Source organism: Vigna unguiculata, chromosome 7, assembly GCF_037176805.1.
Source record: "Vigna unguiculata cultivar grain cowpea cultivar isolate G323 ecotype 2 chromosome 7, ASM3717680v1, whole genome shotgun sequence".
Classification (NCBI taxonomy): Eukaryota; Viridiplantae; Streptophyta; class Magnoliopsida; order Fabales; family Fabaceae; genus Vigna; species Vigna unguiculata.
The window spans coordinates 46,889,958-46,917,947 of record NC_140798.1 but is presented as its reverse complement, the minus strand read 5'-3'; the positions used below and the strand labels follow the sequence as shown (position 1 = coordinate 46,917,947).

Below are 27,990 nucleotides of genomic sequence, written 5' to 3'. Positions count from 1 at the left end.
ATGAGACCTTCGTGTAAACGTCACGTTTCACTTCATTTTCAACTCTGTCGTCACATCTCTTATTATTTTATTACTACCATATCCAATTCTATTTTCTTCTTTTCTTGAGTTTTCTGCTGTTACTTCATTCCCATTTTTTGCACCATGTCTCCTTCATTTAGCCATAACAAAAGTAGCGTTGGAGTCAATTGGAGATGCTACTTTTTGTTCGCTTAATTTACAGACCCAACAACATGTGACATCTGCAGTTTCGGCTGGGCAAGAAATTAGGTACAAAAATTAGATGTGCAAAGGTGTTGAGTGTTGAAATTAATAACTTGAATTATTGTAAGTCCCATATTTAATAGAAATGAGAAATGAAAAAGTTGGAGATGATATAAAAATAGAAAGAGGTGAGTTAAGAGAGAGTTGTAACTTTTGATCTGTGAATTGAAGTCCCTATCAGCAACATGTGCACGCATAAGAGAGGAAGGAATATATCATAATAGTTTAACCTAATGATGACAAGAGTGTGAAATGATGTTAGCAGTTTCCTACAAGAAATGGTTAGATATGGAGAACAAACCCTTCCATCAACCTCTTCAAACTCAATTCTGAATTATTTGCAATGGAACTTTTAAATATATTCAAAACAATGCAGTCTCTTTCTTCCTCAAAAGAGAAAGCAGATCATAGGAGTGTATTCAATGTGTAAACAGAAAGAGAAATATCACCAAACTTTTTTTGTTCTTTTTCTTTTTCAATTCTTTTAATTATCTCTCTTTGGTTATTGTATTATGTTAAACTCCAATTAACTACATATATTGAAAAAATTAATGTTTTTGAATTAAAAAAATGCATTTTTACTTAGAGATATATGCAATCGAATTTGGATTTTTTTACTGTGTTGTGGCCACTGATTTTAGAATTTTAAAATACATTAATTTTTTTTTGTTAAGTTAGGGTATTGTTTTTGTTGGATCTGAAGTCTCTTACTTATAAGGTTTTTGGCACTTTAACTAAAGAAGCATGTACTTTTGTTGTTTTTGGGCTGAAACGGTTGAATTGGAAATAGTTGAACTGAGAATAACACTTTTGTCACGAATTAGGGTTCGATTTCCCAGACTTAATTGTGGTGAGCCCCAACAAAAAATGACTACCCAACACGACAAACTCAACTCACCCAATCCAATATATAACGTAAGAAGAAGATAAATATGAGGATAAGGAAAAGAAATTTGTCCAGCTAATTAATGATAAAACCAACAAAAGAAAATTACAAATTTATTGTTGGTTTAGCATATTTTGTTTATTATTAAATATTTTTTATATAATATTAAAATGTATTTAATAATTTAAAAATATTAGTTGATGAAGATTTTATGAGGGAATTGGTTTAAACAAGAATATTTTTACTGACTTTGATAAAGGCTATATTTAGCTAATATTGACTATAACTATTTCTATGTATATTAATTCATATGTTATTTCTTTTTTTGTTGAATGTGGTTTTACCGTTGAGCTCACAATGCTCAACGATGAATATTTTGATCTGTTTAACATTGCGCAGACTTGATCAAGATATTAAAACAATAAAATTATATAAAAGGAAGAAAGATAAAATGTAAATGCAATTATGACAGAAATTCAAATTCATACCTTGTATTGTGAGTAAAATTTAATATTATATAAATTTAAGTAATGAAATTATTCTCATAAACTTTTTAAATTTTAATTTATTTTTAGAATTTCATATTCAAGCAAAATATATATATATATATATATATATATATATATATATATATATATATATATATATTCTATTTCTATAAAAATGTTTAAGAAAACAATTGAAACTGTTGTAGAGATATATTGTGTTGTTGGTTCTTTTGAAAAAAAAAAAAAAAAAACTGATGAGTGATCTTATCTTTTACATTTGGTATGTATCTTTGATTGATCTGAAGGATTGGATTTTGAGAATGAAAGTGTAAAATGAGTTCGTATTCTTCTTTCACTCATTAAGGTGCAACTACAATACAAAATTTTAGCGATACGTGACCTTAAAAATTATATTAATCAAACTCTGCTTCATTTGATAGTATTTTTTGAATGAATTCCTTTGAAAAATGGTTGATTTGAGATATTTGGTAATGGCATTGCAATGGTAAAAGAAAGAATGTCTTAAGCTCATAAATGCCCCGCAAGAGTCCAAGTTTATTGAGATATGAGTTTCGTCATTTGGCGCATGAAATGGAACAAAGATATTATTATGCCTTCTTTTCATATGTTGCCACTTTGCACCCAAAACATGCAATCTACAATCAATTATCCTCTTTCAACTCACAAAATTATAGAGATAGTATCTTTTTTTTTAATTAAATATAAATTTAAATATGTTTTTATTCTTCAACTTCTAGTAAAATTTGGAATTAGTCTTTTTTAGAAATCTTAAACCAATTTAGTCTCTTATTTTTAGAAATGCGTGTCTTTAATCCTTTTAACAAATTTTTATTAAATTTATTTTAGTTTCTTTATTCCATCTGACACATGTTCGCTTCAATGTTAACTGAGAAAACACATTTGAAACATCAAATAAACTTAAAAAGAAAAATTGGTTTAAAAGATTAAATTCATACCTTTATAAAGATAAGAGACTAAATTGGTTCAAAGTTTTCGAGAGGGACTAATTCCAATTTTCACTAAAAGTTGCAGGACCAAAAACAAATTTAACCATTAATCTACTACCAATTTTCCTCTATGTTCTTTTAGAGACCATAAGACTCTCATCAACAATGAAAAAAATTCCCCAAACAAAAATGAACAAATTTAAAGTCGAAACTTTTATTAAATTTACATAAACTTTTGTAAATTATTGAGAATACGAGTTAACATAAGTATGACAATGTCAAGAAAAAATAAAACTAAATTATACGTCAAGTAAACAAATATTATTTTACAATATGATTTAAAAGATGAATTAGACTTAAATTTTACCTTCTAATATAAAATTAAAATCTATTTTAGTAGTATTTGTTGAATTAAAAAAATTCTGTGTAATCATCAATAAATACTTAGTCTCTTGACAAAAAATAATATCGATTAATATATAAATAGAAGAAAAAAAAATCTCATCCCACGTACCAGTAGTTAAACTTAAAATCATCATTGTAAAACTTCGCCTTCCCTCACATCTTCATCTATTTGTGAAAAAACCAAATATGAAAACTTTCCATTTTCACAAGCAAGCCTTGGTCATCGCCATTTTAAATTTCCTAAAGTAACTCATTTGTGTTTTAAAATTTTCCATAATTAATATAAAATTAATGCCTATAATTATGCATATACATATATAATAGACTTGCTAATTTTTATTTTGTAATTGTTGTGATGAAAATAAATAAATCAAAGCAAGAAAATAAACACCACACATTACGTGGTCAAAAGTGATGTACTACTTGACCATTTCTACATCTTAGAAAATATTGTTTCTCAGTTCTCAAACTTCAAAAGTATTAATGACAGTAACCATTACATAATTACTTGTTGTGAGATGCACCAGAAACTATTAACAGAAAAATCTGATGTTGACGTAATACTATGCACAACATAAACACAACGTTACAATTCAATTCCACATTCAACAAATTTTACTACCCATTGTTCTAGCTACTCTGTATTAGGCTGCGCAGAGAAAAATCTAGAAAGCATTTATACAGAATTCAACTAAACGATATTTGTCAAACGGAGATACCCATTAAATACCATTAATGACAGCTACAAAAGATGCATATCTTTTTCTGCACAGACCATACAAATATATTAATGGAAGCAAATAAAATAATAAAAGCTCCATTACAAACCTCAGGTAGTCAACGAAACATTGGAGGAAAGATTCTACAGAATTATAAAGTAAACAAACACACATCAATTATTAGACAAATTTTATGAGACTCTATATTGTTAGAATAAATTTTAACTTATTTAGCTTGGCTTTTTTGTATTTTGGGGTCTGTTAGAAGTCGAATTTGTATAAATAGGTTCGTTAAATTTTCTGCGAAAATGGGTCAAGTCGTCAGGGAAGAGGACGACATCGGAGGTGAAGTCGTCCTCCCCTGACCGGTTTCTTTATTTTTTTTTTCAAAAGTGATGTCGTACTATATTATAACGATTTTGTTTTTAAAAAAAGTGAAATCGTCGTTATGCATAACGACTTCACCTTTCCAAAATTTTTTTGTTTGTTTTTTTGTTTTTGTTTTATTTTTTTTTTCATAATATATGAATTTTCATTATTTTTTTAATTTAAATTTATTGGAAAAATAAACAGTAAAAAATTTAATAGAATAAAAATTAACTTTAAATTAATATATTTTAAAAAAACAAATAACTTATAAATTTAAAAAACATTGATAACTTATAAATTAAAAAAAATAACGAAAACTGAAAATTAAAAAAATATAATCAAAAATGAAACAAAAAATAATCAAAACAGTTAAATTAAAAAAAAGAAAAAAATAATTGAAATATTTTAAAAAAAAAATAATGAAAAGTGAAAAATTAAAACTGAAAAGTTAAGAAAAAAGAAATGAAAAGTGAAGTCGTCATCCTACTATACACGACTTCACTTTTTAATTTAGTAGAAGTCGTTATAAAAAATAGCGACACTATTTTTTTTTAAAGAAAATGCAAAACCGGCCTGGGGGATGACGGTTTCACTTTGAAAGTCGTCCTCCCCAATAACGATTTGACCCAATTTTACAAAAAAAAATTCAAGGAACTCTATTTTACAATTTTTTGATCAAAAAGACCCTCAAATACAAAAAAGCCCATCTAGCTTACTGTTATGACAGTTACTATCCAACTAGTTATCACAGAAAGAGATGATGAAATGGATTCTGTGTTACATTACATGTTACATGAATTTTATGAAGATGTCTTTCTGAGAGTTTATCCTAAGATTCGCCATTAAGAGACCATAATAATGTCTAAATTTTTGTATAGTTTGTAGATAAGATAACACGCTTACTTAAGCCGAAAAGTTTCCAACTCCATGCAAACGTGTCATTTTCGTTGTAGTTGGGCCAACAATAAATGCCGCAAACTTTAATAGAGAGCATGTGAGCGGTTGGAAAAGTTGGTTTCGATGTTTATTTATTACTTCAGCATGGTAGGAGTTCATATATTCATCATATAAATGCATATAAAACCGCATATTCTACTCATTGACCATGTTTTGCAATTTAATACAGCACGGAATGCCAGATAACAAGACCGATACTTGTATTATTTTAGTTCGTCCATGATGTCTATAAATACAAGGTTGGGTTGATGATTGTGATTAAGGTTGAAAGGTTTGGAAGAATAATGGAGTTGAAGGGTTGGAGTGAGAAGAAGAAGAAGAATAGAGCGTTGATGGTTGGTGGGAAGGGAAATGAAGTGGTTTCATACAGAGAGGAAGGTGGAAGGGTTGTGAGGATGAAGATTGTGGTGAGAAAGAGCGAGTTGAAGCAGGTTCTGGAAATGATGAGTGCTGTGAAGCCAACGATGATGTTGGAATCTTCTGTGTCTTGTGTGGAGGAACAACGATTGAAAGTGTTATGGAAGACAAAGTATGTTTCCACAACCAATAGAAATCGCCACACGTGTTGGACTCCTGTTCTACAAAGCATCCCTGAAGAGAGATTAGTTTAACTTTGTCTCTGGATTATTCATCATCATCACAGATTTTGTGTTCTTGTAACATCATAGTATCTGTCATTTTCACTGTCACTGTTCTCGTAGTTCTGATTATTGCCTAATGTGTAACTCTGAGTCTTTTCTGCAACTCCAAGAAAAATAAACCAGTGTAGGTAAATGTAATGCAACAAGAAGAGTTTAATTTTGATAGTAAGGGTTTTTACAGTATGAAAAAGCTAGAAAATATGCAAATATGAGTGATAGTATAAAATATGATGTAATAGAGTACATTTCAATTTCATTTTTTTTAAATACATGTCCAGAATATATATTATTGGGGGGCTATAAGTAGATGGTATTTGCATTTATAATTAAGATTAGTCACTGTTAATTTAATGCTGGGATTTGTATTTACTGGATCAGGTGATATTTGTCTTTATTTTCAAAAGCTTCCCAACAAGAACACAATTGGTTGTTTAAATTAATGATGATTGCAACAAACTAATCATTTTGAAATGATTCTGTATGAAATTTGTGCCGTTCATTTGAAAGAAAATTAATTATCATTATAGAAAATGATAAATCATATTTAATGGGAAAAAAATTTTCTGACACTGTTTTATTATCATTTGATAATTTTTAAAAAGGTAAAATAATCTTGAAACTTAACTTTTATATTTTTATAAACAAGAAAAAGTGAATAATAATAATAAAGAGTAATATTAAATGGTAATAAAAAAATAGTGTCAAAATATCAATATTTTATTTAATATGGCAAATTATGAGTTTTTTATTAGCAATGTATTAAGATGCCAAATAAAGCATTCTAATAAATTTACTTAATTCTTCTAATAAATTTACTTAATTCCTCTACGTTTGTATCATTTTTTTATTGGAAATCCTATATTAACTTAAGATAAAAAAAATTTTAAATATATAAACAACTGTAAATTATATGGGTGTCACAGAATGTGTTAAAAATCCAAGCAGATTTACCACATATATAGATGGATGCAAGTTATTGTAAAATTGAGGTAAATTTAAAATTTATTTTCTAAAAATTTCATTTAAACCTGTAATTAAAAATTCTTAATTCTAATACAGATATTTTAAAAGATATTAAAATGATAAATGAAGAAGAAAAAATTAATATTTCATAGATATTATAAAATGCCTAATAAAAAGAACCATCAATTTCTTAGAAAATATATCTTATATTAAAGCCTAGAGAGAGAGAGAGAGTAATATTTATGTATGAAAATAGTTGTATACATAAAGTTTAAGTTATTTCAGTAATATAAAAGACTGAAACCGCTTCTTATTCTCGTCTCTTTCTTATTACACTCTTTCACCCATAAATTATATTTATTTCACTTGTTCTCTCCCTTGGTAGATTCTGCAGTTACTAATTCCCCAGAAAGGTAAAATGTGTCCACTCCCATTTTCTTCTTTATTAATTTCATACTGTGTTATTTTTTACTCGCTCAACAATTTTCAACCCTTTATGTTCTGGCTTTGGCTCTCCTGAGACATTAAAGTTCCTCTCTGTTTCATTCAATTGTATGAGCCATTTCGTTGAGTGAATTCTAGCAAGCATTCATAGACACCATTGAAGAAACTAGGTTGAATTGAAAGGGCATTGCGATGACAAAGAAGAGTAGAGTAAGTAGAGTAGGAAATTCTATGGTAGAGACAGTTTCTGCATAATAAAAATGCAGTTTTTCACTATGTCAAATATACAATTTGTTGTGACTAAGATTCCAAAGGGTAACTAATGTTGTCTCTGTCTTGTGTTCTTTTTTTTTTCACATTAGTTATTTCTTTTTCCGGCTAAAGGCCTGCCTCTTTTGTTATTATAAAGTGAGCAAGAAAGACAGAAAGAAGTAGGATTTGTGGGGTTAGCTTAGGAAGTGGAAAGGATATTGGTCCTATGCAAGATTTGTTTCTTGTCTTTTTATTTCCAAACACAACACTGTCATGTGCAGAGGAAAAGAAAATGACTCAAATCAAATCTCTCTCTATTCGCAAACACAATCCATAATGGTGGCCGGTGAGGCACATGCAAGACACATAATACAACTCAAACTACAAATGAATATATTAAGAAGCAGATTGTCTTTAGTTTGAGCCCTTCATGAGAAATGCGACAACCTGTTGATGAGGACTAGGCCTAAAATTCCAGGTGGCAATGTCCAAATGGAGGGATCACAAACAATGACATGATGATACCTTCACAACACAAGAATGTGCAGTTCTAATGATTTCACAACACACTCGGACATTCCAACGCTTCTTCTGCAGAGGCATCGCCGTTCTTGGCTTTTTGTGCCAACCCAACAAACATCATAGTATACAAGAACCTTTTCTGATCCTCTCCACCACTTTAGCTCTCTCATGGGATAACGGTTTCTGAAAGGAGAAAGAAGAAATTAAGCATGGGTAGCCCAAAGAAAGTGTCACCATCAACAAGAAGCCCAAAGAAAAGCTCAAGAACTCTCCATGATCTCTTTGTGCAGGAGAGTCCTCACTTCACCATTCCATCTTCTTCTCCCACTTCAGGAAATGAAGAACTTTTCTCCACTATTTCTTACTGCACCTTTGTTTTCACCTTCACCGATCCTTCAGAATCTCCGGCACAGAGAGATTCAAAGAGGCTGCAACTCACAAGACTCGTCTCTATATTGAAGTCTTCCAAGAAACCAGTGCATGGAAAAGTTCTGGTGGCTCTGGCGGCCATGATATCTGCCAACCTCTTCAGGCCACTCCCTCCACCTTCAAGCCCCTCTGCCATCACAGATTTGCCTGAAGAAGAATACCCAGTTTCTATATTTTCTCCTCTGTGGTCGCATCTGCAAATAGTTTACGAGATACTTCTCAAGCTTGTTAACAGCACCGACCAGAAGATACTGAGAGAGTGCATCGATCATTCTTTCCTCCGCAACCTGCTAGCACTTTTCCAGTCAGAAGATCCGAGGGAGCGTGAGACTTTGAAAAATGTGTACCACAAGATATATTCCAAGTTCATTTCTGATCGTTCCTTCATGAGGAAATCAATGACCGAGGTGCTCTTGAACTACGTTTTTGAGACAGAGAAGCATCCGGGTATTGCAGACTTGCTTGAGATATGGGGAACCATAATCAATGGGTTTACCGTGCCGCTCAAGGAAGAACACAAACTGTTCCTGATGAGAGTGCTGATTCCTCTACACAAGACCAAGGGGATGCAAGTGTACCATAGGCAATTGGCCTATTGCGTCTCACAGTTTGTGCAGAAGGAGCCTATGCTTGGAGGGGTTGTTGTCAGAGGGGTTTTGAGGTATTGGCCTGTCACAAACTGTCAAAAAGAAATTTTGCTAATTGGGGAGTTGGAAGATCTGGTTGAGAATTTAGACCCTGACCAGTATCGTAAATTGGCCTTACCCCTGTGTACCCAGATTACCAAATGCATAAACAGTTGGAATTCACAGGTAAATCTCTTACTACTGCTAATAATCCTCACACCAAGATTCAATACATTGAAAACTATAAAAATCATGCTAGATTATCATTGAATAAGATGGGACGTAAGACTTAAAAGAATTATAAACATTCATGTTTTCTTCTCCTGATTCAAGTGCAAGGTTAATGAACAGATTTTTTTAATTTATCTATGATGCGTGATTTTGTGTTAGGTAGCGGAGCGTGCACTGTATATGTGGAACAATGAGCAGTTCGTGAAAATGGCACTGATAGGAACAGTGGAAGTGTTTAATGTGATTGTAGAAGGCATGGAGAAGAACCTGAAGTGGCATTGGAGCAAGAGCGTTAGACAACTAACAGAAAGTGTGAAGGTGATGCTGGAAGAAATGGACCCAGATCTGTATTCCAAGGGTCTCATGGACATGGAAGCTAAAGAATCAATGGCACATCTAGAAGATATCAAAAGAAAAAAGAAATGGGAAAGAATAGAATGGGAAGCTGCCAAGAATCAGTTTCTCAACCCACAACGTTATATACGTGTCTCCTACTGAACATCAATGTATGCAAATTTGTGCTGGCATTGGTAATGCCAACTTTTCTTGGATAGAACAATAATTGCAAGACCAAAATTGTTTAAAAGTTGCTTAGTTGTAACATTGCCAAATATGAATACTTCAAACCACAAATTCGCAGCTGTGGTTTGAGATATTCTATGGAAGCAAATAACAATTAAAAGCGTCCAAAATATAAAGAAACAGAGACATAATATAAACCCAGATGAACAACAGCTGAGTGTATTATGTATTTCTACAGTATACTACATTAATATAAAAATATTATCATATTATACTAAATTATTAATCGGTTCTAGATGTGTATGTTTAATAACTTTGATGAGTATAATTTTAAAATATTAGAAGATAAAAAGATTTTGCTTTGCTTAACAGGAGTCAGGAACCAAACACAGTCTATTGTCAGAATTATTCTTTATCCAATATTAACATAGCATTATTATTTTAAAATTTTGATGATGTATTATAACATTATAAAAATAATTTAAATAGGATATTACTTAAATTATGACAAAAAGTATTTATCTTCTAGTAAAAAATCATTCGAAAAATTCCTTTCATCCAATTGGAGAAAGAAACACTCAACAGCGAGTATTTCTCTCACAGTGATGGGGGAAAACGACATTTACTGATGGAGATGCATGTTGAGGTGGACCTTCCCACCTGGGAAACTTAGATTATGTATAAATTTCTTTGTTTTAAAACCAACGAAATTCTTTCCCTTTTTTTTTTTTCAATACTCGGCCTCCACTTCTCCACTTTCTTGTTTACATAACTTTACCCGACCACTGCCTGCAAGAAATGCCTATCAGTCGTCGTTGGATAGGTCAGTCAACAAAACGGATAATGAAAACAAGAATGACGCTGTGTCAATCCACGGATGGTGGATTAGTGAATGACGAAACCCAAATAGTTACTATAAAGAAGTTTGGGATAACGAGGAAGCGATTTGAAAACAGCATTCTACGGAGAAAAAGGAAGTTGGTTCAAGCGGTATTTCCTTGAGCAAGGATATGGGTTGAACTTGTGATCTTGAACCGAGTGATGCCCTTCAGTATAGATGGGCTCTTTAGACAAATGAAAAAAGATGAAGGAAAAATGGGGGAACCAAGGGTATATATAAATCAAGAGAAATTTGTAAAAAAAAAAAAACTAGGTCTTCAATTAGAAAACACTAATATTGTCAAGGGTCACACAGTGAAAGCTAAAAATCACCAAGTGAATAAAAGAGCATTTCTTCCTGCAAGCTTTTTTTTTCCTGCACCCCATAAAGTATATTATCCCATCTTCACAATGAATAAAAATATATTAAAATTCTTAAATTTCTTTCTTCTTTCGTCACACGTCGACCTTCACGCTGAAAGAAAAAAGGGGGTGCATTGGAGCAGTTCGAATCAAAATTATTCTTAACCTACAATTACAACAGCTACTGTAGACATTAAATAGCTTTAGGGGCATCGACAACATAAGATTTTTTTCCCATGGGATGAAAGCATAAAAATAAAGACACGGACGCATGCACAAATTTAAATAATTATTGTCCCAATCAAAATTTAAATGATGTGCTGCCTAAGGCAAAACCGTCGAAATCGGTTTCCAAGTTACATCTTACAAACAATTTAACAAACTAAATACTCTGGAAACTACGAGCCAGATCATATACCCCTCCCCTCCCTCTCTGGTGGTACAAAACTGTGTAACCAAGACACAACCTATCAACTTGAACTATAGAAATTGGAAAACTGTGGCGACGAGCACAAGGGTTGAATAAAACTCCTAGCCTTTAATTAAGGCTTTAACTATAAAGACAACAAAGAATCAAGCATTTCTAAAGGTTGAAAGTCATCATTCCCCTGTACATTTCTCATGGGAAACTCCATCAAATCAGATCTCGAGACTTGTGGAACTGCTTGTAATCATCAAGCTCAAACGAATTGTACAAGTACTGCTACCCTGTCTGGAAACTTGGACCCAGACTAAGCTCCTGCTTCATATGAATCCGGACTCCAATATTGCTTTTCAACACACAACGACCAACAAGGTCAACGCAGAAGATACAAAAGCTCACACAAATTATACTTGATATTTTGAAAGCTTTTCTTTTACTGGAGGTTCCAAAGCAGACATACACTGATCCCATGCTCCATTGCGAAGCATCTACAACATAAACATAAGATTGTAGTTCGATTATCATGAGCAGAGTATTGCAGCTATAACTTAAACATAAGATTACCCAAAAGGTAGATGTGTGCTTTAAAGTGAAGAAACACTAACCTGTTTATACCCATGCAAGACCTGGCAGACTTCATTGTGTAAATCTTCACTCCGTATTTCCTATAGACGTTAACAAAAGCAGTTATATTACAAAACCCTTAAAGCAATTTTTAAGTTTTAAGATGACCATACTGACGATTAAACCATACATGCCAACTTGCAATCGCTTTGCACATGTAAACAAGCGAACTTAGAGCTCCAGAAGGATTAGCTTTGACCTGAAACCAAGTGTGAGATACCAATTACATTACAATTCTACATCTAAAATTTTAGTGCGAATAGGAGATTACCATAGCACATAGGCCTCTAAAAGCATCCTCTTTCTCAACATCATCTCGTATCCTGCAAAAAAATCATCAAAGAGAAATCAGTATACAAGGTAACAACCTAGAATGAAACTGTGGTCATCTAAAATCATGTTCAATTTGTAAAGTGTGAATGTTGAGATAATGATTACTCTCCTTTATCCATGGATTTCAAATATTTAAATAAATACAGGATTGCATGCACTACGTTGACTATTCTAAGTTCTCAGACAAGTATTCTCTAAGATCTTTATTATAATACTGGACATTGAGCTCTTAAAGCTAGAAAATGTCTCTAACACAATCAAATGATTGTGTCATCAATACCATTTATTCTCCCAAGGAATTGTCAACTGTTAACACATTAAATGGTATACTCAATATAAGTATTTGACGGTAAAATAACTACCACAATATCAGATTTATGATGAAGCTTTATTTTTATTGTGTCGGAATAGAAACATAGTTCACAGAAGAGGTTTTATAAAAAAAAAAAAGTTATTACAATTTCTAAGGGAAAAGTGAATTGCACACAATAGGGAGATTGCTCAAATTTATTTACTATTTTAATGTCATTAAAGTAAAGATTATGCATCTCAACTGCTTTTTAGGTCACTCATCAGATCTTCTCCACATATCTTTTAATGAAAAAAAAAAAAATATTCATCTACAATCCCAGTCACCACCCTCTGAAACTGAACAGATCACACTACCAAGGGAACAGTACTATAACCAATTTCTCAACTTAGTTGAATACACTATGTTTTGAATCCTCAAGCCCAACCTAAACATCTAATAAGATGAAATGAAAAGGAAAACAATAAATGAGCCGCAAACTTCTATAATGAATAGGAATACAATTTATCATGTGCACTAAAAATTGCAAAAGCATATATGATTTTGAAAACATTTTTTAATGCAGCAACTGAAGAGAACTGGAGATATTTGTTATGTGCTCGTCTGAAGGTCAGTACTACAACAACATACATTGACAAAGCAGTGCACCAGGATTGCATGAAATGCTCCATATGTGGTGATACAAGCTCTGGACAGACCCACGCAAGCCTCCCCAGTGTTATTGCACTATTCTCTATAAGTGACTTGTTGAGTCCCTATAAACAGCAAAACACAATCAGCAACTAAACATGATCAAAATTATAATTGAAGAACGAAAAATGATAGTGACCTCCGCGTGCTGAAGAATGGGAACCAGGGATGAAATTACTGTCATGACAACAGGAGAAATTTCTTGACGAACCTGAAATTCAAAAGACTGATTTTAGACAAAATAAATAAAATATGACATGGTATAGCTAATGTCATAAGCTATTCACACTACTACCAATATCCGAAACATGAAAATCAAACCAATGAGGGAAGAACAACCTTGAAAAACAAAGACGTCAGACTAGATGTAATGTTGCATAATATTTAGCAAAACAACAAGACCATGTCAGCGGAATCTACTCCAATACTCAATCAGGACTTGTAATTTTACACAGTGCTCCATTTTTTATTCTGGAGTTGGAGAGATTAAGATTGAAAAAATGCTTTTCAAAATTCAAATATTTAATGTTCATGTCGTCAAACAGAAACATGAATGATCAAAATATACAAAGCTGTAAAATACTACAAGCATATAGGTAAAATTATCTGTCAAGAACCTACAACATAAGTCTCATCGCAACTAAGAATGTTTGTGTTGTGAGATGGTTTTATCTGCCATAACTGACCTGCAATTTTGATGGGTTATTTATTTAACCTGAACCCCGTCCAATCAAAAAACCAAATAATGAAACAGTTTGGTTTAGCAGAAGTATAAAACAAAAGTTAGGGTGTATCATATAGTACTTTTTAAAAATATGTTTAAGTAAAAATAATATTATCCAGTGAGTTAAGAAATCATATTAATACATGACTATTAAAAAAGCACGCTTCTAAAAAATATAGGAAACTGAATTAGGTAGAGGACTTGAAGTTTAACTTTAGTCTGTCCTCAAATCACATTGGGTCTCATTTTCAAAATCCAAACCCGTCAAAATTAACATTAACTCTATTGGGTGATGGGATGAAATAGGTCATAAACAACCTAATTCTTATGTCACAACAAACCAAGATAGTCAGATACTTAAACATGCATACGGATAGGAATTTTCAGAAAAACAAGGACAGAAGTCGGAATTCAAGCTACCAGATGAATATAATTCATAAAGAACATGTTAGAGGAAATTTATGTTCAAGAAATGAACATTCATGATAACAACCTGTAACTTTGTTAGAGATGTAGTTAACATGCTAGTTGCTTGCATAGTTATTATAACTGAAACAATCATAATTTGTATAGCAATTCAACATGATTCCTAAAGCCACCTAGAGAAAGTAAGGTGTGTTAATTTTCAACTCAGGTTGCACTCAGAATCGCTTGAGTTGCATCTAGATCACGGGAATTGTGAATCTGGGCATATGCCAGGTCACAAAAAAGCCAGTCCGGTTGTGCATAACCTGGTTCTCAACGACTTTACAGTTTCTTTTTTGCATTTTTTTAAAATTGGAGAGAAGTGTCAAAAATATTTACAAGGTTCGACACCTAGAACTGAGCAGATTGGGGCAAACTAGAGTGAGTTACAATGTTGAAGACCAGCTGCTTGTTCTGAGGCTTCTCTACCGTGTCCATACATATACATCATTTTTAGCGTATGGCTAACGTTTAATAATCACAATATTCATTGCAGTCTAAACAGATTCTAAACCAGAAATTATCCTAATAATAACAACTTATAACTATATCATTCAAACCAAATTCCAAATAAGATTCTATTTTGCATATTCTTCTATCATTTTATCAGAAAGCGACATTAAAATGACATACCTTAACGGCTAATTCTCCAATCGCCCAGCATGCATTATTTGCTACTGAAATGGCCTCCTTTACCTTAGAAATCTCCTGCACACCAGACACTATTAGAATAAAATGGCCAAATAAATGCAACCTACAAACAAATTTGTATCAGGCACATACATACCAGCTGTTTGGCTGCAGCCTCAAGAAACTCAGACAAACGAGGGTGCAAATGAACAGGGCACACCTAGCCAAAATTACCATTGTCAGAATCCCATCAACTATGATACAGTCCAAAGAAAATCCCTGCCACCCCACAATATAAAAATAAATGTTTGGGTAGAGACCCAGACTTACTTCCACCCAATCCCCTCCTTAACCAACCCTAAATAAAGAAAACTGATAACTTCAAAAAGTTAATTTACTTCCAAAATACAACAGGACAAGGAACAGTTTATGGCTATGTGCGCTTCAGTGTAATGCATGAAGGCACACATTCAACTTACTCGTGCCAGGTCTCCAAGTAAGGCAAAGGCACTTTGTCGAACATCAGAAGCATCATCCATACAACAATGCAGAAGTAGATCTCTCAGAGAACATTGTGCAACCTGCCAAATGGGGTACATCAAGATAATCTCAAAAACTCATATAAAGGAAACTTTCGAAGACAGAATTGATGTCCATTTCAAGTTTTACATACCAAGAGGGATTGCAGGTTTTTTGGTGGCAAGGGCCTTTTAGGAATAGCACAAGTTGCAATTTCTATGAAAATATGCCTTTAGTTTAACATTGATTTGTTCTAAAGAAGTAGATTTTGTTTTGTAGAGAAAAGATAATATCATGCTAAGAAACAAACTAGTGTTCATGCCTCCAGGTTTCTTAGAAAGCACCACCATAAATTCACGAATATGTTTAAAAAGGCAAACTTTATGGTCATATTGATGTTTTTTAGATAATCCAGCAGGCTTTATGTCCCCAAAAAACATTAACTCTTTAATTAGAGAAAACTGATCAAAATGCTGCACAAATATAAATAATAAATAAATAGATGTTTCTAATGTTGTAAAAGCCCAATCATTAAACGAAAAAACAATATTTAAAAAAAGACAAGTATGTTCCTGAATACAAAACGACATATTTTACACAAAACAGGTAAAAAAGGTGGACTAATAGCAAACCATTGAACTGTTTCGGAATTAAAATTTAAAGAACTAGTTTAACAACTAATGCACGTGATATGAAGAAGAATATTAAGGAGAAATTGCACCATATTCTAAGCTAAAAAAAGCTCCCATTATGTAAATTGATGCAAACTATTTCATTCATATCTAGAAAATATAAGTTTTGGATGAGTACCAAACTCTCTATTCCACTGCCAAGACCCTCTGCTAGTCCTGAAAGCAAATCAAGAGAGCATACAATGAACTCCTTGTCATACTGAACCCCAGTTGTGGTAGAATCAGCCTGAAATAAAATACATTTAACTTGTTGGAAGATAAAATAAATTTCAAAATCGGACCTTATTGGTTAAGTAGCTATAGAGTAGTTTGTTGGACAGATCATAAATAAAGGTGGTCAATGAAATACTTTTTTAGAACCAAACAGCATATGCAAACATTAATTTGATAACAAACACAAGTATAGAACATAATAACAACATTTGACACTTTTTTAGGTTTATGTGTATATTGGATACCTGTCAACATATATAGCATGACTAGTAGCACTTGAGTTCTGAATAAAAGAAAAATATACACAAGAGATAACAGCAACCTCTAAGTAGTGTTCATTTGATTAGTTCACACCGCTAGAATATCATGTAATATCAAATATCATATCCAAAAACAATTTAGACTATCTTAAAAAATATTTCTACGTAGTAGTTTCCCTATTTTGTCAGTTCACATGTTCCTTATATCTTATGATTTGTTACCTTATTTAGTTATGATTATTGGTATAAGGCATATCACTGTAGGTTTCCTCATATCAAGTCAATAATAATATGCAATTTGTCTAAATACCTAAACCTTAAAATGTCAACAATATATATATATATATATATATATGTGCGTGTGTGTACCACAGTACTAATGAGAAAACATGGTAGATTATCATTTGAATGTGAGATTAAGAAGGAAAAAACTTGTAGCACTAACAACGTGACAAATGAAATGTCAGACAATACCTAGGAAACAACCAACACTTTAGTTTTTAAACAGGATATAGTGCAAACTAGATGTTAAGAGATATTTGAGCAAAAGTAACTAGAACCTTAGCAAACTGTTGGGTCTGGATTATATCTATGCACCTCCTAAATACAGGTTCAGCAAATTGAGTGAAACCAGTACCAAGAGCCTGCACCAGTTGAGCACCGCATTAGGAGCAAGAAAAAACATACCAAACAAAAATTTCAAATTATATCAATACTTTCCCGAAATCCCGTGCATTTATTAACATGAGAATCAGAATGATAACCTAACTCCCAACTTCCAGCATAAGCCTATGAGTTTATAATAATACATGATTTGAAACTTCATTTGGAATTAAATTTGAAGTAGACTTCTTAGCAACATAAATAAAATCCCCTAAGCTGTATCAAATTTACAAGCAAGCTTTTAGGAAGTTCAAAAATAAGATGAGCTTCAGCTGTTTCAAATGAAATTGAATGCATAGACAAGTGCCTTCTGCATTGTGCCAATACTGTCAAGAGGATATACTGCACATTGCCAGTTCAACAGCTTCATAACCTTCAATTAGCTACTGCGGAATATTTGTTGACAAATAAGTAGGGAAATGTCGTTAAAGAACAACCCACGGTTTACAAGTCTACCAGCAAACTCATTCAAAGTTCAAACATGCACACTCATAATAAATGTTATGAACAGTAGATGACAACAAAACTGAAAAACACTTTTTAATACATAAGAAAGTGGAAAAACAATATCCGTACATGTGCTATTGACGTAAAGCATTCCAAGAGTGGAAAAAGATCTTTGTCTGAATTTGAAAGTTGCTGCCACTTCTCAATTAATGGTGGCATTAGAATCTCAAGATAAGCAGGCTGCAAAGCAAGGAGAAATACACAAGGTAAAGAAATGTCTCTTGAAGCAAAAGGGAGAGAATATCGGTAATAGACCATGAGAAAAAAGAAAAATCAGTTTAAAGAAGTACTTTGATTGTCCATCCATGGAATGGATTACTGCTAAAAATTAGTATACCTGATTCAACTCTCCCCCAACAGCTTCAGCTAGAGTTCCAATTGCATCATATACAATTCTTAGGTTTCGCCGCTGCAATTTAGAACAATAGACTACAGTTAATAATGTCTAAGCATACACGTAATGATGGGAAATGTAGCACAATACAGAGCTAATGTTCATCGAAACATGATTCCTTACACAAGAAACAAAACACAAATATTATGTATTAACTATTATTAAGGTCAGGAAATCACTTGATATTTCCCAAATGCAGTCATTAGGTGCTTCAGTATAATTTCCAGGCGCGGTGCCAACTCTTCAGCAGCCTCCTATCATAAGTTTGGTTAACCAAATTTAAGACTTGTATAAATTTAAAATATATGAAGTAATTTGATCAATTCATTAAGGGTAAATGAACAGAAATTGTAGTCAGAACCTCTTCCAGGGTTGCAAAAGCTGAACAAGCAGCCTCTTGTACCCGCTTATTGTCATCCAAAATTCTTCGTAGAAGCCCCATAAGAACATTATCAAACTGTTCATAGCCTTTAGGATGTCCAATACCCTAAAACACACAAAATTCAAACTCAAACAAAATTACACAGTAAATTGCTCAATATCCTTGCATGGCTAAACTTAAACATCAGTTCATATAGATCTTATATATAATATCCACTCGTTGTTTTGAAATTTTACAATTATCTGCAAACATACAATATTCCTGTGGATCAATATCCTTTGAGACTGGTGCAAGATTAGGTATATCTACAAACTTGAAACTCCTCACATTACAACATCTATAAGTTCAAACTTGAATATTTAATACACAAATATGAAAGTGATGGAGCATATTAAAATAATTAGTTATAATAATATCAGGAATAGAGAATGTAACATTAATATAGATTAGAAATATATACCAAATAGTAACAAGATATTGAGATATATTTAGTAAATTTAATAATTAGGAATTTGTAGCAATTGGTATTTAGGATTAAAATAACTTTATCCAAATGATCAAAATATTCAAAAGTACATAAATTTATAGGACTGTAAAAGTATCAGTACCAAAAAAAAAATCATAACAGTGCAATAGCATAAGAGGAAAAAAGTGCTTTTATACCTGAACAATAAATTTGCTAAACCGAGATAGTGTCCAGCATGAAATACTTCGTATTAGAGGAAACTTATCATCTAGAAGCGGGATAAGAAAGGCCACAATCTATAAATAAAGAATAGTGCAAAAATCTGAATTAGTAAGAAGTAAGGGCCACATTAAAATTAACAAAAATGTTGTCAGAGAAACATTTTCCTTTCAGTGTCAATAATAATAATAATGTTGTCAAGATTAAGATTCTAAATAGGACCCAAAGGTGGTTGCAAGATCTTAAAATGTTGGAATGTAAGATTGTAACAAGGATATAGGATCTTAATAAAATGAATATTATATTAATACACACACACACACATAGGAAAAAAAGGGGAAAACTATAAATAAGAACAGTAAAGCTAACCGAAAACTAATGTTGCATGACCATAACTCCAAAACTCGACATTAGCATTCATTTCATAGTGACAAAACATTTTTCTTTTTTCAGTATCAATAATGTAGTCAAGATTGAGATTCTACTCAGGATCGAAATGGGTGTTGCAAGATCTCAAAAACGTAGGAATGTAGAATTGTAACAAGGATTATATGATCTTACCAAAATGTAAAATATACAAATATATACTAACACAGAAAAAAGAGGAGAGGATCTATAAACAAGAACATTAAAGCAAACTTAAAAACTAACATTTTATAACCATAAGATCCAAGAGAGGGACTTACAAGATGGTGAAGAATGCTTCAAGACAGATATTTGATACTTTTTTTATTTAATCCTATGATTAGAATTTTCTCAGGCAATAAAAAAGCAGAAATGTGGAAATTATTATTTTTAGTTACAGTGCCGAAATCTTAAGTTGACTAACTTGTATGATCTCATTACAATCTTACCAATTTGTGATTTCAGATGTGATCCAGATCAGGACAGGGAGAAAAGATAGTAAGACCATGCAAACTTACAATCTAGATTGCAATTTTAACAACATTGAACATGAGTTGTAAATTACACCTCATCCAGACAGTATCATAATTAACTCACAGTGATTGAATAATTGAACATAAGGAATAGATCACTACAAAAGGGGAAAAAGGAAAGATTGCACTATGTAATTCGCAAAGCTTGAATGGTTCTAGAAGTTGTCATATTTTTTGAAAACTAGTAAATAATAAAAGATATTGTGCAGCTAGAGAAGCAAGACACAAACATGCACAAACCAATGGGGCTTTAGGTATAAAAGGGAGGGAATAGAAAGAAAGATACTTTGAATAACATTTACTAGTCTTATGTGATGTATTACAATAAGATGAACTGCAATGCATGTAAATCATAGAGTGCTAACCATTACTTTTACTAATGTTGATCCTAACCTAACAATAACAAAGAAACAAATTATGAGATATTAGGAAACTTGGAAACTAAGAAAATAGAGGAAGTAGCCGTAAGTGATAAAGATTTAAGGATACAATTAGATAATATTAGATACTCTGAATAACTCTAAAATACAATATCAATATTAATGACATATTCAAAGACAGATTCATGCATACATTAAGTTACACAATCGTTCAAGCATACATTAATCAAATTTTTAAAACAAGCTCAACAATTTTTCCGGCAATCAAACCAGTTGCTTTTGGATTGAGTAATCAGAACCAAAAAAACAGAAAATACCTCCAACAGATGAGGATAAAGACCATTGATGCACCCTTCACCTATCGCACCAAGGGCCAGGACAGCAGCTTCCCGTTCTTTCCAAGCATCATCCCCACCAGCAGACAACTTAGCCTGCACAAATTCTCTTAACCTTTAGTATATCCACACAAAAATTAAAATAAGGCATGTGGAGAAATTAGCATCATAAAATAGTTGATGTCTTACATATATACACCTATGTCTCACCCATTACCATTATGCCTGGTCTGACTTTAATTAATAGAGCACTAGTTTGACTGTTACTCATTCTTAGCCACTATGATATAGAAAATTATCACAAGAAGTGTAAATCACCTCAACAATAGGCATAAGTGTTGGAAGAATCTCGTCTCCAAACACATTTGAAAGAATATCAAGAGCGGCTGCACTGCATTTCCGTAAATTCCATGTGTTGACAACATCATCATCCTATAAATATGAAAAATAAAAATTGTGACTTCAAATTGCAAAGCATTTTTTGACGCTCATCTTTCAAAAGCTACATAAACCCTATTAAATAAGGGAAATAGGATTAATCAAATAATAAGAATAACAAAACAATAGAGCAAGTACAACATACGTCATCTTCTACTTCATCTGATCCATGAAATCTTGATGCATGAAATCGAGGCTTAAGATCCTATGGTGAAAAAGAAATAAAATTAGAAATCTGATGGTCTCAAACTAAAGAAAACCCAGTAAGTAAACTAATAAACAACCAGACCTGATCCCGATCAGGTTGAGAACCGTCTTCCTGGAAAAAGAATTCAAACAAATGAGTTACAAACAAGAATTAGTCCCAATCCACCTCTAAACACTAATCAATCCAAAACAAAACCTCGGCTTCAATAAGTGACTCATCATCATCTGCATAAGCCATGTTTGAGAGCAATACCTACATGGATGCAACAAATGAACTTCAAATTCCAATATTACACAGGGATACAATACAATTACAAAAGAGGATGTGTATAATTTGATTTACTGGAATAAGACGAGGCAAGAATTCTCTCAAGTTTTCTGGCGGCAGTTGAGCATCACAATAAGCAGACCTGCAACAGAAATCATTATAAAATAAAAGAAGCAAAATAGCAAAAAATCCCAGGATTTAAGAAAGATAGAGTTTTAGTAAAGTTTGAAATTTTAAATAAGCTTAACAAAGACTATAGCATACTACATAATAGATACATAGAACTCCTATTTGCCTCAGCGTGCTGATTTTAGAAACAATAAATTGATTGATTCTGCATATGCCATCTTAATATCCAACAACAGAAAACATACATTGCTAGACAACAGTATGACTTGAACTTAGAACTCTTATTTGCCTCAGCGTGCTGATTTTAGAAACAATAAATTGATTGATTCTGCATATGCCATCTTAATATCCAACAACAGAAAACATACATTGCTAGACAACAGTATGACTTGAACTTGCATGTCTCAAATTAGAATACATTACAACCACCTGAAACCCCTCCTCCTAGTAAGAGAAAAGCAAGTAACACAATGAAACAAAGTACACTTAAATAAGTTTATTATTTTGGTTGTGATTAAAACATCTAGAAGCTACATGATGAACTCCAGCTACTAGTTGTACCATCAAGAAAATAACATCCAAATACATATAGTACCAAAATTCACAGGCTTCGAGGGCTACTTCTTCATCTGTGTCCTTGTTGACTTGTAACATGTATTCAATCACATTCCTTAAATGTGGCTGCAGTGAATTAATAATTGCATTAGATAAGAAAGAGCAGATAGAAATAACATTAATTTTAAAGAAATAACACTTGGTGCTTGCTTGTTCAACTAGTTGAAAAATTACAAATGCATATAATAAAATCGAGATAAGTATATAAAACAATGCTATACATTCTGATTTCGTGATTTCTTAATGACCTCTACTTACTCAAACAAGTAAACAACCAACCAGATATAGTGTGACAGAATGAAAAAAACAGATAAACCACTGCAATGTGAAAAATCTTGAAAATATAAGAACATCCAGTTAACTTGAAAAACTAAAATGAACCATAGCAAAATGCTCACCTCCAAGAAAGATGGTCGGACTTCAATTAGCTGAACAAATGCTGCGCAAACCTGGTCATGAGTAGCAACTAGGATGATTTCAATTGATTCCAACATTACTAAAAAATAGTTATAACTAAATTTGACGTAAAAAAGTTAATGAAATTCCTTGCAAAATCTATCAGAAATTACAAGAAAACACAAACAGGATCTAGCCTTTACTCAGTAAAGGTCATCAAAATAATTGATGTGTAAAACAAAAGAATACACAGTGAGCAGAAGGCAGAGTCAATAGACCGAAGCCTTCAATTACTAGCAATTCAAACCAGCAGCTGGATTTGGAAAAGGAGCATTGAGTAATTCACTAATGAAGCAATAATGGAAAAAGAAAAATATAAACTTTATTCGAGTTACATATATATGCATATAAAGAATTAAGAACTCACCAACTTCCTCACTTCAGCAGAAGGATCATTTGAGAGAATAAACAAACCTTGAAGATATTGATCCATGGATACATATAGAGCCTTCACAAAACAATTAAGACTATTACAAATTGCAAACTTCAGTAGTTCTTTAATAACCAGAGAACTGAGACATAATACACTTACAGAAGGCATTAACATGATGTACTGATTTACGGAACCAAGTGATAGCTTTCTCAATGAAGCATGAGGAGATTGGAAAAACTGACACAAAAAAGAAAAAAAAGAATACACAGTTGGAGGATACAAGAATAAGAAGTGAAATAAAACAATTATCAAAAGGAAAAACTGATGTTACCCGAAATAATCTAGGAAGAAATATGTTAATAGGGCGTTCTGCTAAACCCGGTACATCAGAATCAAGATATTGAGGAATATCTTCACAAATCTTCATGCACGGTAAAAAAATGAAATGTTAAAAAGGTACTGCTAGAAACAAATGCTATGAAATATTAAGAATCAGTTGCCAAGACTGCACTTTCTCTAGCCTTTTAAAATAATAGTACATACAAATTGTCATTCCATAATTTTAAATCAACCAAATCAGAGATAAAAAAATCAAGAACTTTATTTGCATGAAAAATTCAAAAAGGAACAAGATTGTTCCAGTCTTTACCCACCAACGAATCCTTACTCTCTTTTTTTTTTTTGAGTTGGCATCATGGGAAGAAGGAAGGGAGATGGTTAGCAAAAGGAGATTGAGAAAAATATACATATATGACACTTCTCTTTTATTATTTTTTTTTTTTTGCTCAATAACACATTGATTTCATTAATTTTAGTAAAGTTCAATTTTCATCCCCTCAGTTTTTTAATTGCAACAAGGTTACCTTGTAATTCCCAAAACTGGTGCAACTTAAGTCCCCTACATCTATCAGATTGAAATTGATTGTGCCACACTATCTTCAACTAAGTAAAATCATGAAGAGGCGTCACATCATCACATTTTATGCCATTCAAGCATCAGTGTGATTAGGATTTCATTGCACCAGTTCAAAAAGCATGAGGTTAACGTTGCAGGAAAAGAAACAATGGATAACAATCAGATTTTAACAAAGCTAAGACAACCAAAAACACAATTAAGACTTCCTATTTTGGCAACCCTGATTATGATGTTTTCATGGGTCCATGAAAGATACATGCTAGATGCTATAACCAATATCAAAGCTTCCATCAAACCTGAAAGAAAATGGATTTGGTACAGAAACACGGGATTCCCACATCAGATTAAGTCTCATCCGAATGATCATTATCTTTTATCACATTTTTACATCAAAGTTTTTTTACCCTCATTTGTTACAATCACAGAAGTCACAGCAATAATACAAACAGGGATTATTAATAAAACAGGAAACAGTACAGAAATATATCAATTGCATAAAAAATTAATGGGGGGCATACTAAGTACACTATTTCTATAATTTGAGTAATTACTTCCAATTTTTTTCCAGTTACTATTATAACCAGGTGTAAATAGAGAAAATAGAGGGATAAATACACTGAATTAACATAGGTCAAACCCAATCTAAAAGGAAAATAGAAGGAAATTTTCTAATGTCATTGACACTGCAATGCAATAAGTCCACCAATGCTAAAACCCTAATCTATATAAACTCAAATCTCCATCTATATGGACACTCTGTACCACATTCTACAACCTATTGACCCAGCCCACCCGCCCTCAAATGCTCTTTAAAGGTTAACCACTTATTTGAGTAGCAAAAAGTCAAACACTACAATGGGTTGAACACAAAAACTTTCCAAAAATTTAATAGTACAATAGCAAAGGATATTAAACATTAGATGTTATATTTTTTTATATATAAAAGATAATGTATAATACATAATCATTCCTGATATCACAATTCCAAATTTAAAAAACACTTATTCTAGCCCCTTCAAGATCTCCCATTCGTGTTGATTGAACCCCACTTAGTGCTTTAATATTCTCCACTGCCCCTCCCCCTTTCCAAAGAGATATATCCCACAGAAGTTCCAGAGAAGTACATGTGGCGTGTCCAAACACATTCATGTAACCACAAGTGCAATAAAAACATGGCACTTGATGTCTTATTTATCTTCTTTACAGATGTCTGTTTATTTTGTCGTGACTAAAACATGTAGATGATCGAGTTGTTAGAAAATGGTGGGAAGCACTCTACTACAACTCAATAGACGTGAGTAGCTGGACTTTATTCGATCCAACAGTTAATTACCCAACCATTCAATTACTGTTTGAGAAAAATCCAATCGAGGGTCCATGCTTACGTGTAACTTGCTTTGATTTAGATAATTTTGTAGGCATTTCTCCAAGGAAGATTCCTAGAATCCTCCTTACCTCTGTTTCTATTCTCACATTATAATAAAAATCCTTCTTTATAAAATAATAACAAACTTATCTCCTTTCTCTACAGGGATCTCAGTATTAGCACCAATTCATATAATGAAAGTACTTGCATTTTCTTTGAAGATTTTATTTTAGCCAGAATTATAATTTAAGAATAACATACTGAATCTAAAATGGAAAACCGACCTTGGATAATGCATCCATTGCACCTTCCATGTGATTTAGATCGTTGCTGTCCAAGCAAGTTACGAGGGCTTGCAACAATTCAGGCCACCCAACAACTCCTCCTATTTCAACAACAACACTAATAATAGTTCCTGTCGTAGACCTTATGTGCTTATCGGCTGCACCAAGACAAGGCAGCAACTCCGATTTCACATACTGTTGGTAGGCAGGTTGCATAGATTTATACGCATTTCTGAGGTTATTCTTCAGGTATAACCCTGCAGCCTGACGAACTTCCACTGATTTTCCCTGGTCAATTGAAAATCACCACAGCACCATTATTATCAATGCAACATCACTTGAAGCACAACTGCCACACCATATGTGGTTTTATAAATAAATAAACAAATAAAGTCTTATCAAATATTTCCAAGAACCACTTGAACAGTTTTAAAACATCTGGCATTCTAACCTTTTTAGATGTGATTCCAGACACCCTGATAGTATTTTGTTTCGCATTGAAAACGCATAACGCACGTAACAAACATAGAAAAAGTCAAACTTCACAAAGTTGCTTCACTGTTAAATTGGAAATTTGATACGATTTTCCAGAAAACTTGACAAAAACCAAACATACTACAACATATCGTAAAACCAGTTAAGAGACACTAAAAAACAAACAAAAGTGTTTTCTAGTGTCGTATCATTAACCGATCAGTGCATATTAACAAAGTTAAAGCAACAGACAAAAAAATTAAAAAAATAAAGTAATACTAAACAGATAATAAAACTCGCTGGAGCGTCACCTTCATCAAGTCCAGCAGATTTCACTCAGAACAATCAAATCAAGCACAAATACACTACGACAAGAGCTCCGCATAACGCAGACATAATCAGACCAAAACCACGCAAGGCGATCCTCACTCTTGCACATAGATGCAAGCAAAGCACATACGAAAAGCGGCGTTTCGACGGAGCAGAGACAATAGCAGTAGAAAAGTGAAGCCGAAATTGGCGAAGGAATACCTCGGCACGGGAGAAGATGAAGGCGAGGTAATTGTTGAAGTCAGGAAGGTGCGAGTAGCGCTGAAGGTGTTGCCAAATCTGAGCCTTATCGGCGGACGAAGAATGCGAAATCTGCTGCTCGAGGAGGCCGCAGATCTCCTTGAACCCTTGCTCCTGAGGCTGCCATGATGGAGTCGCCGCCGCCGCTGCCATCGCCACCGGAATCCGCCCCCCGCGAATTGAGTTCAATCACAGAGAGAGAGAGAGAGGTTTTTGGAATATTTGTGGGCGCAACAAAGAGAGAAAGAGAACGACACCGCTTTTAAACGAAACGCAACAGCTTCAACAAGGTTCGCTCTGGAGCACACCCGCAAAACAATACAAATAACTTTTTGTTCTGCCAGCAAAGAAACAACCCTCTCTCACTTCCCACACTGTTCACAACCTCAATTATCCAACACAGAACACTGTTCGCTCGCTCGCGTTCCGTTTCCTTTAGGTTAGGCCTTCACTTCGTTGGGCCATACCATAGCACCAAATTGAAATTGAAAAATTAAAATAAAATCAAAATAAATCAAGTTCCAAAAATAATAATTCAAAAATCATGTTCAACTTTTCATCATAGTTTTTTTCACTTTAATCCACCACTTATGGTAACACATAAAATATCTGGGACCAACCTATTATTATTCTTCGCAATGTTTGGTGAATATGTATAAATATTATCATTAATGTTAATGCACGTTGGTGTGGGTACCAAAATGCTATGCTTTTAACCCATACTTCAGGTTGGGCTTGCTGTGTTGAGGGAAACAATAAATTCAAATATAATTCACCTTAATGACGTTTTGTGTCCTC

At 32.8% G+C, this 27,990-nt stretch overlaps 2 protein-coding genes across 3 annotated transcripts; one reads left to right on the top strand and one right to left on the bottom strand.

Moving 5' to 3' along the window:
- The first annotated feature begins 7,454 nt into the window (after nt 1-7,454).
- Nucleotides 7,455-9,750, top strand: LOC114190895 (serine/threonine protein phosphatase 2A 57 kDa regulatory subunit B' beta isoform-like). The gene is made up of 2 exons (XM_028079965.2): nt 7,455-9,119; nt 9,324-9,750. The coding sequence occupies exons 1-2, from the start codon at nt 8,088-8,090 to the stop codon at nt 9,660-9,662; spliced, it is 1,371 nt and encodes a 456-aa protein (XP_027935766.1). The 5' UTR covers nt 7,455-8,087; the 3' UTR covers nt 9,663-9,750.
- A 1,450-nt stretch (nt 9,751-11,200) lies between these two features.
- On the bottom strand, nt 11,201-27,622 carry LOC114190741 (transportin 1). Of its 2 annotated transcripts, none has more exons than XM_028079739.2 (29): nt 27,154-27,622; nt 26,149-26,436; nt 23,914-24,003; nt 23,742-23,819; nt 23,577-23,657; nt 23,152-23,202; nt 22,734-22,819; nt 22,085-22,151; nt 21,938-21,994; nt 21,824-21,853; nt 21,680-21,739; nt 21,415-21,528; nt 21,079-21,192; nt 19,422-19,520; nt 18,738-18,863; nt 18,556-18,630; nt 18,320-18,391; nt 18,052-18,162; nt 17,373-17,456; nt 16,458-16,565; nt 15,608-15,709; nt 15,286-15,348; nt 15,132-15,206; nt 13,449-13,520; nt 13,250-13,374; nt 12,248-12,299; nt 12,107-12,175; nt 11,958-12,017; nt 11,201-11,840 (listed from the first exon to the last, which is right to left on the bottom strand). In XM_028079739.2, the coding sequence occupies exons 1-29, from the start codon at nt 27,343-27,345 to the stop codon at nt 11,757-11,759; spliced, it is 2,685 nt and encodes an 894-aa protein (XP_027935540.1). In that variant the 5' UTR covers nt 27,346-27,622; the 3' UTR covers nt 11,201-11,756. The 2 variants fall into 2 exon arrangements, with proteins under 2 accessions (XP_027935540.1, XP_027935541.1); XM_028079740.2 differs by having other exon boundaries at nt 26,934-27,180.
- Nucleotides 27,623-27,990: the final 368 nt, after the last annotated feature.

Bases quoted from the DNA above. Each gene is read 5' to 3' on its own strand.
- LOC114190741 (XM_028079739.2), bottom strand. From the start codon at position 27,345: ATGGCAGCGGCGGCGGCGACTCCATCATGGCAGCCTCAGGAGCAAGGG. The intron at 26,437-27,153 runs GTATTCCTTCGC...TCAATTGACCAG, and splicing joins TCATCTTCTCCCGTGCCGAG to GGAAAATCAGTGGAAGTTCG. The intron at 15,207-15,285 runs GTATGTATGTGC...TCTGGTGTGCAG, and splicing joins AGGCTGCAGCCAAACAGCTG to GAGATTTCTAAGGTAAAGGA.
- LOC114190895 (XM_028079965.2), top strand. From the start codon at position 8,088: ATGGGTAGCCCAAAGAAAGTGTCACCATCAACAAGAAGCCCAAAGAAA. The intron at 9,120-9,323 runs GTAAATCTCTTA...ATTTTGTGTTAG, and splicing joins TAAACAGTTGGAATTCACAG to GTAGCGGAGCGTGCACTGTA.